Raw genomic sequence first — 14,431 nt, forward strand, 5'->3', positions numbered from 1 at the left:
TTGTTATACAGACAAGCTTCTTATGGGCATAACTAATGTTTTAAATTCTCAAACTAGGGTGAGGAAGTGGTGCTACAAAAGAGAAGATGTGTCAAGGACACGCAACCGACAAGATACTTCCTTTAGGCTGAAGATTCAGCCCTTCCACAATTTTTCATGTTTTGGCACTTCCGTTCGCCAAGTTAACTGATTGATGGTTATTCATTGGAACAACAAATTGAATAAAGCTCAAACATGCGAGAGCGTGCCGAAGGAGTGTTTTGGGGGTTGAACCCTCCCCACCTCGAAACTATTTAGTAATAATAATAAACAATACTAAAGCATGAAACTTAGCTTTGTGATTTAACAACTGAGTATGTGATTCTAAAAATATATTTGTTGATAGTTTACAATTTGCCAATATGCACGAATGGCCGGAAAGGGGAGTTGGAAAAGGGCAAAAGCCCCGACATGGAAACCGAGGCCGAAAATTACAAATTCCATACAGGCAGTGGCGTGCCCAGAATTTTCGAAAGGGCAGGGAGTTACGTATACATTTCTTAGTACTTAGCCATAATTTTGCCATCTTTTCCTACATTTGACGTTCTTCTTTAGAAACACTGGGCCAAAGGAGGTGTTATGACCCCCCCCCACCCTTGAGCACGCCACTGCATACAGGTAATTTCAATTCAGTAGCAATCTACAAAAGCCAGGCGTTAGAATCAGTTTTGAGATTCTTGTTTTCATACACAGATAGGCTAATTGGGACTGGAACTACAGTTTAAAGTGGGATCCGAACCACTATGGGTGTTGAACCCGAAATTCCTTAATTACAAGGCAACGACGTTATCACTACGCAATCGGCGATGCCCCAGACGTTGGAAATTTGAAGGGGAGGAGTCAATATTATTTTTGAAACAAAAAATGCATTAATAAACATATTAGAAATATAGGGTTACATGGATTATATACATTACTATTGTTTATAATTCGCATCTTCTTAACGTTTACAAAGGCTATCAGCAAGGGAGATTTTTTTTGCCGAAACTAAACTGTTCTTTCCATTACTTGCATCATAATAATTCATGAATATATTGTCTCTGAAAGAAAATTACATGTATATAGCCTAAAGCTCGTAATTATACGCCTAATATTCACTTTCAAGGAAGAACATGGCCCACCCATATGTCTCTACAAAATAAGCATTTTGAATCAACAGGTGCTGGTAAATATTTTTTTTTAGAGGTTCAGTAACATTTCAAAGGGATACCTCAAGCAACAAATCCCCTCATTTAGTTACGCCACTGCGCAATTTCACTAAAGCGGTGCCACATCGAATTTAGAGATCCAACACAGCAGACCTGTGTCATATATGTCAACATTTACAGCATTATGTATACACATGTCCATTTTGTAATAAACACCATTGAGAAAACATCTACACTACAAAACTTACGTCACTGAGAGATGTCCATAGTGGTGTCAGTATGTTACAAAATACAAGAAAATACAAGTAAATTACACATGCAAGACACTATGTGTGCTTGTTTGCCTGAGCATGTGTACTTGAACTCATGGTCAGACAAACACACACATGGAATAAATATTAAAAAGCTCTCAAAAACTAAGCAATCCATTTGAGCCAACCTATGTTTTTCATCCACCAAATATATTTTTGGGTTTTACAGCAAGTATTTTATACAGATAACGGTGCAGAAAGTGTGTTCAGTGGTACTTGAACATTGCACTCATCATGGATAAAAACACTCCTAAGAAATTTGCTGATACGTATTTACACCATACACTATGTTACTGGACAAAGCTCTCAAGCAATATGCACGTAAAGTATTACTACTACAGTAATTTATGAGAGTACCACAAGTTCATATGACTCTAGCATGATTCAATGTTATAAAGTATGTACTTCGGTTGAAATGTATTCATACCATGATATACATCCGACTTGAAACGTGTAACAGATTTGTATGAGTGTCTGCAGATATGGTCATTTCCATGAAATTCGAGTATCCTCCATTTTATGGTCAGTAGATTGGTTCTAAACACTGGCGTACGCAGGGTGGAGCTGATGGGGCTATAAATCCTTCCGAAATTTTGAGAAAATCTAAGCTGTAAAGAACTCGGGCGTGACCAAAGTGATAAATGCAAACCTTCCTTAAAATGACCCCTGAAAAACTTTAAAAAACGAAGGTTAATATGGTAATTATTATATATTTCATAACCCGTTCCCCGAACGCTGGCACTTATGAAAAAATATATATACATACTGCGTACGCCAGTGGTCCTAAACAATGGTTGGCTACAATTTTTGGGATTCAGCCAACGAACTTAAAGAATATTCAAAATGTAAACATTCCGTTTCAGCACACACACGTTTCGTTCCTTAATTTTCGCTTCAAAAATCACCTCGTCAAAACGACGTTTTCTTTTAAACTCACAAATCTGCTGATCTGCTTTGTCTGATATATCTTTTGAACGGATTTTCTGCATGGTACTAGAAAAGCACATTTGTTTGCACACTTTTACAAACTTTTTGTGGTTACATGTAGTATATTGATGTCCAAAAGTGTGGGAAAATGTTCCATAAGAGTGTAAAAATACAATTTGGTAGGTTCATGTTTGTGATGCTTTTTGCACACTTGTAAAACACTTCAGCATACACATATAATGCATACTGAAAATCTGTAACAGTAAAATCCAGAAAATTTACCAAAAAGTGTTTTCTTTTCCAGTGTAATTACTTCAGTAACATATTTCTTAGAGGATGGTGAAGGCCCAAATGCATTACTGAGCGCATTGCATGCAACATGCGCGTTTTTCTAAGAGCCAAAAAATCCCCACTTCTTTCCCGATAGGAATAAAAAACGTAGGATACAAACGTACAGTACTTACAAAGCCGTGCTTGTCCGAGATGTTATTGGTTAACTTCAACTTGTGGAAGGAAACTACCTTTTGCATCCACTGTTCGCCTGTAGATGGTGAATCGGGGTGGATATACATCCGTTTGGGCATTTCCGGATCCGCTTTCCCCGCCACCATCCATCGACTGTCGAGGAAGAAGAAAAATACTGTTAATACATTGCATATTCAATAGATACATCATGCACAGTACAAAACTGATACCATTAAAATATATGGCAACGCCAAAAACTGGAATTTCAGTTGAAAACAACCGAAATTGGTCAAAAGTACAATGTATATAGATTTTGCATACTCTTGGTATACTATCTACGAAACTTGATCACTTAAATTATTTGAAATCATTAAAAACGCTCAGAAAGTGTACTAAAAGTGTGCAAAAATGTCACCATACTTTGAAGTTTTATCTTGAGTACACTATTGAAACATATGGAACACATTTAACTTTGAAACACCCTTGGAACACTTCTAGTACACTTTAGGACACATTTCATGTAGACTATAAGTGATGTGTGTAAGAAAAGTGTGCAAGAAAAAGTGTATGTCTTTACCAGTAGTGGCATACTCAGTTTGGGAGGTAGGCTGTATACTATGATACGCCATTTGTCCTCGCAAGAAAAGAATAAATACAAAGCAATGTATGTATACCATATAGGTAGCATTGAAAACAAAGTCATAATCCTTCCCCTCCCTTCATAATTTTTTTTCCCAAACTTTCATATCAGAAATTTACATTATTCATTCTTTTATTTTGGACCTAACAGCTTTCAACCTGTCTTTTGTTCATACATTTTTCTTTTACTTTCTTTGAATTCAAATTAGCCCAACTCCGTGGCGGAGTGGTTAGCACAGCACGTTACGACGACAGGGATCTCGTGTTCGAATCCCGACCTGAGCATGGGTGTTATTTGTGAGTGTCCTTCATCAATTTCATTATATATCATCATTGATCCTCATCTTCGCGATTATCCATAAAGGGCACAAAGCAAAGTAAAATAAACCAAATCAACTTGAATTCAAATTAGAAAGTGATGTTCAATCTTTTGAACCCGGCCATCTTAAGCAGAAAGCGGATATGTGAAGAAATTAACTGTTGCCAGGTCATCTGTTTCGTAATGTTGTACTCTTTGAATGAAAAGATCCTTTTTTGATATTTTGTATCTCCTGAAATGTGGGCACCCACTAGTGACAAACATTTCCAAATGCATTAACAGTGTTTTTGTGGTTTTCAATATGTATGTTCCTTCTCTGACATATCTTTCAGCATGTAGTAATGGTTGGGTCTGTCTAACGCCTGTAAATTTTCAGTTCGGCACTTGGAACCATTTCTTAACAATGTAAATGCGTATTTCTCACTGCACTCCTCTCTTGAATATAACACCAGACAGATTCTCTCATTTCTTTTCCATTTTCTGCCAATTCTGGGGCAGTAAATTCACAAAAATAGCACATAATTATTTTTTTACAGCCCTTTTCAAGATTCCTGCATGTGATCACACATGAGGAGGCTTGCTATAAAAGCGAACCATGAAATGTAAGCTTCATGAATAGTTCATGAGCAGGATATTATTTTTATGTGCAAGTCCTCACCACAATGTGTTCTTAGCTTCTGTAGTTACGCTCCAACCCAAAACGACTCTTATGTTATTAGTTAGTAGGTTTCTGATGTAAATATAACTACTTTTTTAAAGCACACCAGCGCCACGATTTAGATTCAGTGCGAAACATAAACATGCTACGTGAGGAATTATGTCAGTGGCCTTTTTTTATGCAGGAAACATCTTCGTGTCCAAGTGGGAAGAGGAACTTTTAACGATGTCCGGTTCGATTGGCGGACGTCAAGATTAAGATCAAGTAATTCATGTTTTAAAACCTTTCCAATTCAGATATATAAAAAGGTCTACCTCACTATCTTTACAACTTGTCAGGAGTTCATCCTGTTTGGTGTAGAGCAGAGAAGCATTGAGGGTAGGTTACGTAAGGGCAAATCAACTTTTGTGCGAAGTCAGTAGGTTAGGTTTGGGTGGGCGGGCAAGAGAAGACAGGTTAGGTTTGTGAACGATCAGATAAGAAAAGCATGGAAATTAGGTTTGTCTTGAGTTAGGCTATGTTAAATTGGATTATTTTTGGTGTGTTTTCGAAATTGCGTCTGGAAATTTCAGGATAGGGATGTAGTTTATATTCCCTCCCATCAACTGGAAAGATTTGAGTCACAACTTTGTTTTAGGTCTACTGTTGCTCAAAGAGACTACTCAAGACTGAACCTACAGCTCAAAGTAGAAGTAGAACCACTATACAATGCCTTTCTACCGGGAACACATTTAGGGATCTCTTGATTAGAAGGCGACGGTGTTAGTCGATAAGCTATCACGGAGGCTTCTAAACATTTATGAATATGAGTAATTCATTTATCCTAATACGTATTATGCACTTGATTTTTACTGCTCTTGACTAAGTTGCATTCTTAGACCGCAGTTCATTGTCAGGAGTTTGCGATTCATAATGATTCCATTAAACGACGAGGAATAGGGGTAACTTAGCACTTCTGGTGTCAAAGTGAAATTGTGATTCTAGATTCAAGTAATACGTTTGAAGACTAACCAATACCAAGTTCTATGAAGTCTTATTTCGCTCTTATTAGGTTTAATAGTGCAACACCGTTTTGGATGGCTACGAAGTTCGCAATATAGGTTTTGTATTGTGGTTATGAGTAGAAGAGGAAATATATCTGTCTATCTATTTTGTGTCTTATGCTCCTTTAGACTAATCGTGACTATGAAGGTGAATGATGATTAGGTTAAATTGATGAAGGGACTTTCGCAAATGAACGTCCTTGTCTATAGGCAAGCACTTGGACCGCGGACTTTCGGTAGTGAGACTGCTAGTGAGCCTAAATACACACACATACTGAGGGTTGAACCATGAAGTTGAGTCGTAGCCTACAATCGACTGGCAGATGGGAGCGGTCGAAGTTTCCGCGCAAATAACCAAGTTGCATCCCTCCACAGACATTTGTCAAGAACAAGTGATAACTTTCTGCATAGAACTGAATGTTTCACCGTTCCCTCTAAGTTTCTTTAAATTAGAGGACTTTAAAACCCCAACTGCTAGTGGAAATTAAACCGAATACGACATTACTGCCTGAGGTGACATTTCAGAAGAATACCAGTCTGTAGAACATTGACACTTGGTTGATTCGCGTAGGTAAATTAAGGAAAACAGCATGTAATACTAGACTGACGTGACATGGTAGTTACACAAGGTGCTTTTTGCAGCCTTGGGGATGAGTACTGTCAAATGCAATGGTTTAGGAAGTAAAGCGAGCTGAAGCAATACCCACATCCAACATAGCAACAGTGCAGATAAACCATCAAACCCTTCATCCTCAAATTTTTCATGCCACTGCCTACGTTCATACTGCCTTTGAACCTTAAAAACACTGCAATATACATAATTAACATAGGAAATCGTTAACTCTTATAACTGGAGCATTTGAAGTAGTTAGTTCAGGTGTGGTATCTGGAAATGCCCTGTGCAAATTACACCAAAGGCGTCCGGCCAGACAAGTGATGAGGGGTTTTCCATGCTTCAGCAAGAACAAAAATTTCCTTTTTTTATTAGCACCATTTCGACGGCTGCAAATGCATAAAACACACACACGTGCATGCATTCGGGAAGGTAGGAAGACTTGTGAAAATGTGAATTCAAGGTGAAACGTTATCGTGAACATTGCACGCAGAGTAATGCTGGGTGCATATATTTCACATGCCCTTCTGGAAGAGCACTGCACAAGGCTACAGACCGTGTGTATTCTTCTCCCGCTTGAGTAATTCCTTCCTTGTAAGGTTTACGCTGGCTAAATTACACAGGGAGAAATACTTGCATTTATGACCTGTGCATCACGTGGTGTAACAAGATACTGCTGGGGCCTCGTCCATACCGTGTGGGTAACGCTGGCGCCTTGTAATTAAGTGGTCTCTGGTTCGATTTCTGGTGGAGGCATAATGCACAGTGGTTCTGAACCCATGAGGCCGCACTGGACCTTTGGCCTGCGCCATCAAAATCGTTCCTCTCTTTTCGAAAAACAACTACTAAATTCCAAATTCTGAAATATTAAGTCTATTTGGAATTGGTTTCTAGGACATTCAAGTAAATCTTGGTGACTTTTGATTTCGTTGTGGTTTGAATATTTGTCGTATTTCCGTGGCAACGTAGGCATTTTCTAGGCTTTTCTATTTTTAGGCTCTTTATTTTCTAGACTGGATGAGCCACTGAAACAAGCTTTGAACAAAAAAACTGCCCAGGCTCAACATATTAAATGGGAAAATAGTATAATAATTTCTTAAGAGAATAATTCTGTGTGTCTACTTTTAACTTTCATCCGTATGTTACCAAAAAAATATTTACAATGCAACTATCATTATGTTCGGTGGGAGATTCCTTAGCCGAATTTGGGGATAGGTGGGGACAGGGGTAGAGTTCGCTTATGGAAATTTTCATTGACTTTTAAAAAAATAACTAGTGCAGTATGTGTTTTTTAATGTTTGTGTTTTTCTGTATCACATGCATCATTAAATTAGAATAATAAACATGGCGCTATAATTATTTGCACTGTTGTTAGTCAAATTTTAAAAATCTGCAACGATATGGTAGAGTTAAGCATAGTTATTCATGCTGTTGCGGTAGAGCCATTTTTAGGAAAGTCACCCCACCGCAAGAATTAATTACTTTTAATCCAACCTTGTATTAATTAATAAATTAAAGGTTTTAAGATCGTATTTCAAAATGTGTAGCTTTATGTTAGTTGGATTTATGACTATTTTTCTTAGACCATGTTTGCCAAAAAAACAAACAAGAAAAGACAAAGGCTTTGGCTGCTGAGAAAAATGGGCTGGCGCCTGATTATTTTAAGTTTTTTCTACCCCTGGGTGGGGAGATGCTTACGCAAATTATCCTATCCGGGGCATGGTTTGCGCAAATGTTCTTAACTGGGGTGATAGGATCACCCCTTCATCACTTTGAGCTCTGGGTATAGTATCACAATTATTCCTTACCAAGGAGGACCCCATTTTGCATCGCTGCTAGTTTATAGGCAGTTGGAAGATAAACACACACATACCCTAAGGTAATTAATGATGTGGGAAGACAAAATGTAGCAAAAAACACTTTCCTACTACTGGGAAGCAGTATCACAAATGATAGGTGTCCAGTTGGCTAGCAAAACCAGTTTCTAAACACAGTGACACATAATGGAAGAACTTTTATCTCGTGTTTTAAAGTTCCGCACTTTTATTGGGCTTCCCTGTGTGACTGTTGATAATTCATTATTAACGTTAGGCGTGGGCTAGTGCATAATAGTTCTTATCACTGAAGCGAAAACATTTAGGTGCCAAGACTGATAAAACTACTAGCAACAAAGGAACATGCAGCGACATCACTATCAAGTTCTTGATTACACTAAACGTTTCATGAAAGTTAGCAAGGACGAAGAATAATGGCAAAATAATTGAGGGAATTACCGAGGCATAGAACACAAAAGGTGATAGTGGAAGGGGAACTTGTTTAGTGAAGTTATTTTTAAATGATAATCTACACGACAGTCATACAATATACAATAAAAAACATTTCTGCTAAATCTTGAAAGTTTATCCTTCTTTTTTAAATTGTAGTGGTTCCACATAACCATCCTCCTCCCCTTTGCCAAGCGAACCCAAAATTCCAACATGTGCCAACCAACGTGGATGGCTACACAGTACAATTACAGGGAAACAAGTCAGGGGATTGGACAGAATTTTCGATCTGAGGGTGTAAGGACATTTATGGAAGGGTGTAAATTCAGCACCAATATGGCCCCCTGGCACTAAGGGAGTGTTTTGTGGATAATTGATTGAAAAAGTTACGTTAGAAAAGGCAATTTTCAAAAAGACTTGATTTGAAGTCATGCTTCTATGTACCACATTGCACATACACTGCTGCGGTTTGTGACAAGTGTTTTGTTTACATTGGAAGAAACAATTTATTACTGTTTTCCAGCCTCAGGTAAAACGAATGTGCAGTACCATATGGATCGACTATAAAAACATACCACCTCCAGTTTCACTTAAAAAAAAATAATCAAGATAAAATACCTAGGGCTAGGAAGGATAAAAGACAAATCTTTCTGTGAAAATGGAAAAGTTTGCTTGATAAAAAAAAAAAAACACCTGTTGCTGTGGAGAAACACAATATGAAGTTTTGTGTTGACACTACAAACACATGTATAAGAAAACTGAGATTTACTGAAAAATCTAACATATTTATCTAACATAACAGCCCCTAGCTTCATTTCATCATGTAGAGTCCTTTGGAAATAAAATCTTCTCGCAGAATAACATCTTTAAAAAAGTAAAATGCTCAGAATGGGAAAGTAACCACCCTAATGAACCACAGTAATAAAAAATACTGAGGTAGAAGTTTTTTTTTTAATGTGCTATGGTTCACTTATTAATGTATAAATTAGGCGATACATTATAATATAAGCAACATGAAGTTAGCTAAGCAGAGACGCTATTTCCTCATTTAAATGTGTGTAGTGACGTGTATCCATCTATATATATCCGATAATAAAATATTATTCTTGTCGAGAATATTTTCACTGATATCTAAAGGTAGAAGATACATCTATGGATTGCACTGGAAATGGAGACTGAGTCCACAAATTCTTATGGCATACATTGGTAATAAAAAAACTAATTCTTCTATTAGCAACTACCAAAGATTGAACACAAATTTATACAGGAGCTAAACAAACTTAGAAAACTTGTAGCGAAGGACTAGAGCAAAATTTTACACACACGAAAAGGTTGTAATACACCAACCCCTGCGTTCAGCAATGCAGAACAATGGATATAAGAATTTTTAACCTTAAGAACCACCTGTAAACCGACCGGATGCTATTCTTAATGCCATTGCACGAAATGCACCTAAAAAAAAGAACTGTGCATGCATTTTAACGCAATAGAATTTTTAATTTTACCATTAATATGGGATTTATAGTTTCGACGGAACAGAGCATTTTAAGGCATCATAAAAGAACATTTTCTGCACATTAAAAAAAAGAACAAGAGTGCCTGGTGTTAATTGATATAATTTATGGCAGTTTAAAGGTTGAAGCGTAAAGAAGTTTCACCAATGAATACTTATTCAGTTACATTGCAATCTACTGACACTAAATGCAGCCTAAGTGATACTGGTATATGCCCCGAATAGTGCCACTGCATATCGTACATACCGAAGAACAAAAAATAAAAGGAAACTCAATGATCATTTTAAGAAATGAAACGCACAACGTATCATTGAACTCAATAAAGCTGTTCATTATAACGACAATGTAGACATTCTAGGTGAATGGTGGTTACTTATGAACACATGCATATGGAAGATTTTTTTTTTTTTTTGGCCAACGAAATATCTAGTAATGTAATGACATATGTGGCTCCTCCCTCCCACAGCTAATGAACAAATATAGTGTAGCTTCAGAATCAAGTGTAGAGCTTAGTATGAGTTGTTTCAGTGTAGTAGTGGTATACTTTTGTTAAATTGCTGGGTTTTGTTGTCACATGATGTGTTCCACCATATGTTGCCATATATGCACACAATGGACTATATCACAGAATATCATCGACACCTGCTGTTAATTCAAGATAGCTATGTGAATAGATATGAAGGAACACATTACATATAGACATGAAAAAGGATGTCTCTTTACAATTTCGTAAAAATTAGATTAAGACTAACCACTGTAACCCATATGAAATTTACAACAACAATATATCTAAATTAACACACTACTGTAATTTACTACCATGCGTTACTAAATTCTAGAACTAATAAATTAATGCAATGTATACCTCATTTTCTGCTGCCATTGCTTCTGTAGACCGCAGGCCACGGTAAAAAAACACAACTACAACTACAAAATAAGCACATGCTACTCACCATGGAAAACACACATGAAGGAACTATGACACACTGACTGGCCCAGCACTACAAAACAAGGTTCGGACATACTGGCACACTTTAAGAAAACATAACAATATTTCCCCACCAATTAAAAAATCAAAGTCCTTGATCAATTTGTTTTGAGGACGACCGCTCGGAAGATGAAAAATTTTTATGTCACTGCAAAAAATGATAATCAGATGTTCCAGCATTATTTGTTTTCTGGCCACTTTCTGAAATGTGCTCACGCAGCACTGGGTAAAGTTTACTTCGACAAGTTTGCAGTGTAACATATCATTCAACAATTTGCAATGCACAAACAAATCGATAACATAATCATAACTCATTGGAGAGTCACTTGAAAGTCTAAAATACGTAGTAATGTGATGCATGCAACTACTGCAGTAGCCTACATAATGCATAGTACAGGAACAAACAAAAATAGTTAGAGTACAAGTTGAAATCTTTGCCTAGTTTCTCTAAAAAATGGCTGATGCATTATTGAAATTCTTCAATGAATATGAAGATGTAAAAGGTATAACATCTACACTTCTATAACAAAATCAAAGCTTCCATCGCATGTAACAAAAATGTATCTGATCAGAATATGTACAAGAATGTTGTGTTCATTAGAACATACTTCTTGAGTATGAAAATGAATCTTCTGGTGAGACGTGTGACCAAAAAGTATACCCCTGTAATCATTTGTTAATTTCTTACATCATCTACTTCTTGAAAATATTTTTCCTAAAAAATAATAATGACTAAGTAAGTGTTTGTGAAGAGTTTCAAACATATGACTAACGCAATGCGGAATATCATGTCGGAATAAGACTTGTTTACGTGTGTTCGAGCTGGTAAACGTAAATCGCGACTGGAACTTTAACTTAAAATAATATTCAAATCATTAGAATGTGCACTAATCTGGAATCGAACTCGGAAAACTTGACAACGAATTAGCAAATGCGAAACTAATTGCACAAGGTCAATTATCATCTTCGCTTATATTGAGTCCTTCCTGTTTGATTGGTTAGGTTAATTACATGACATAAATGAATATCTGACCAGTTGTTTCAAGGTTTTAAAACATGTAGAACAAAATGACGCCACTCACGCTGAAGTGGCAGCGTGAGTAATGTCCTCTATCTCAGCATGAGTAATGTCCTTTATCTCAGCGTGAGTGACGTCCTTTATCTCAGCGTGAGTGACGTCCTTTTTCTCAGCGTGAGTAACGTCCTTTTTCTCAGCGTGAGTGACGTCCTTTTACTCAGCGTGAGTGACGTCCTTTTACTCAGCGTGAGTGACGTCCTTTATCTCAGCGTGAGTGACGTCCTTTTTCTCAGCGTGAGTAACGTCATTTTCTTGTGAGTACAGTCCTTTTTTCTCCTGCGTGCTTTTAAAAATGAATCGTGCTTCTAGGAAGCACATAGCTGCTGTTTTGTTGTGTGGGCCACCTAACTAAGCAAAAAAAATCATCACAAAAGCACCCCAGAGGTGACCAAAAAACATTGATATTGCTGGACGATTGTGTTTTTTCTTGCAGTGAAGAACAGAATCCCCACCCTCCCTCCCCTCCTAGACAGAACGGGCTCAAATACTGATAGCTATTGTACCTGTTGTGGAATTTATATCTGCAGTCGTCAGCGGCTACGATGTCCATTAGTAGGATGTATTTCGCCTTTTTATCAAGCCCGGATACCCGAACTTTGTAGGCTGGGAACATGCGCCTGCAAAACAATAAAGATTTTTCATGAAACGAGAAAAAAGTAGCACGGGGTAAAAGGAGACACATTTATGTACCTGTTGTGAAACTTATAGCGGTAGTCGTCGGCGGCCACAATGTCCAGCAGAAGAATGTATTTGGCTTTTGGGTCGAGCCCTGATACCCGAAATTTCATCTGCGGGAACATCTGCCTGCAAGAGAGATCAAGGCCTGGTTACTACGGGGGGTAGGAAACAAGTGTGATGCAAAAGAATGAAGACAGAAGAGGAATGGGAGAATTTTATTTAAAAAAGAAACAAGAAGAAATATTTTTTTTCTGTAAGCCAGTGATTCTCAACATTTTTAGTAGGTTTGGCACCGAGATAACCATGGGCTCCACAGAACATTTTGTAGGGACGTCAGGCTGTTTATTTAAAAATTACTAGAGAAATAATAATAAAATAATTATTATAAACTAATAAACTATTTTATTCCCAATTTATAATTATTATATCCTTCGGGAGAGACTTAAATCGTTGCACCACGTCTGGGTTCAATACCCGGTGCAGACTATTGCACAGTGGTTCGGATCCCACTTTAAACTGTAGGTCCAGTCTCGATTAGCCTAACTGTTCATGAAGTGGACTTAAAACGTAAGTCAAGTAAACACAAGTTTTTCTTAACTGTTCGCCTTTTAAAACATTAATATACTAAATATTTTTTTTCCTGGCTTGTTATAAATTTTTACACCTTGAAAGTTTGGGAGAGGGGTGAATTTTGATCATGTAGTTTACATTGTGTGACTTCATATAGAAATCTCATTTCTTGGAATTTTGAATTCTCATGGAGCCATTAATTAGTTGCATTAAGTACCGGATTGTTTCCATCATTTTACACTCAATGTCTCAAGCTCATATTTTTCGTCTGAAACCTGTTTCTTTCTCATCTCACACTTGATGTATGTATCTATAAAACTTGTGATGTATCCCTGCCCTTGGTTGAGAATCTGTCTATAGGCTACTTCTTTAGGGAATTTACGACAGGGTTAGGAAAGATAAACAAACAAAATGAACAAAAATCCACAAGCATTTTTTGTGTTGCCTTAACCTGCGAAAAGAGTTATGTTATTCACAAGTCAATTATGCTCATGTACGTAACACAGTAAGTTTTAAATTAAATTACATATTTACTCTTGCCATTTAATTGTAAATACAGACAAGATATTTTATCATTTTATGTTGCATGCTTCTATTAATTCAGTTTTGAAATAAATTTTACATATCATGGTATGTCACAAAACATGTATAACTTGATAGAATTTATCTTCATTCATTTAAGACAATACATGTTATTTACTTATGTGTAAAACTTAGAATACCAAGGTTGTAGGATAGACTAACAACAGTGTTATATTTGAGTTTATTTTTATCATCTAACAGAATGTCTAAAAAAATTAAAACTTGGAATACATGATTTATTTTAATCATTGGGATCTTTGGCATACACAAAATACAGTTTTCCTTTTAATAATGTCATTATATTGTTGTTACCATTACAAGAAACAGTAGGGAATATGCCATAAATGCTGAGCTGAAGTTACTGGTCCAAATATTATTTTTGTAAGGATATCACAGGCCCAATTAAAGTACATTAAAATGTAGAACTGTTTCTAGCCACAGTCTAAAAAATATGCAACTGAGTCGCTCAAAAGTGGTGTAACACCGTAATTAATGTATCACAACACCGTAACACCTAATCTGGTCTACTTGGTGTGGTGTGACGTCAAATGGTGTAAGAGGACACCAAAAATGGTGTTAAACAACGCCAATTCCA

The 14,431-nt window shown here is 36.8% G+C and overlaps 1 protein-coding gene across 7 annotated transcripts in view; it reads right to left on the reverse strand.

Annotated features, from left to right (window-relative positions):
- bi (T-box transcription factor bifid) overlaps nt 1–14,431 on the reverse strand; it is a 168,177-nt gene that overhangs the window by 97,355 nt on the left and 56,391 nt on the right. For 3 of the 7 annotated variants that reach the window (XM_083140056.1, XM_083140058.1, XM_083140051.1), the window contains exons 2-3: nt 12,697–12,810; nt 2,881–3,043 (exon numbers count right to left, since the gene is read on the reverse strand). In XM_083140056.1, coding sequence (XP_082996182.1) covers nt 2,881–3,043; nt 12,697–12,810 — 277 coding nt within the window. Of the gene's footprint in view, nt 1–2,880; nt 3,044–12,509; nt 12,624–12,696; nt 12,811–14,431 lie in introns of all 7 variants that reach the window. The other 4 variants (XM_083140057.1, XM_083140052.1, XM_083140055.1 and 1 more) reach the window with 3 other exon arrangements.

This window comes from Lepisma saccharinum, chromosome 18 (assembly GCF_977018435.1).
Source record: "Lepisma saccharinum chromosome 18, izLepSacc3.1, whole genome shotgun sequence".
In the NCBI taxonomy this organism is placed as follows: domain Eukaryota; kingdom Metazoa; phylum Arthropoda; class Insecta; order Zygentoma; family Lepismatidae; genus Lepisma; species Lepisma saccharinum.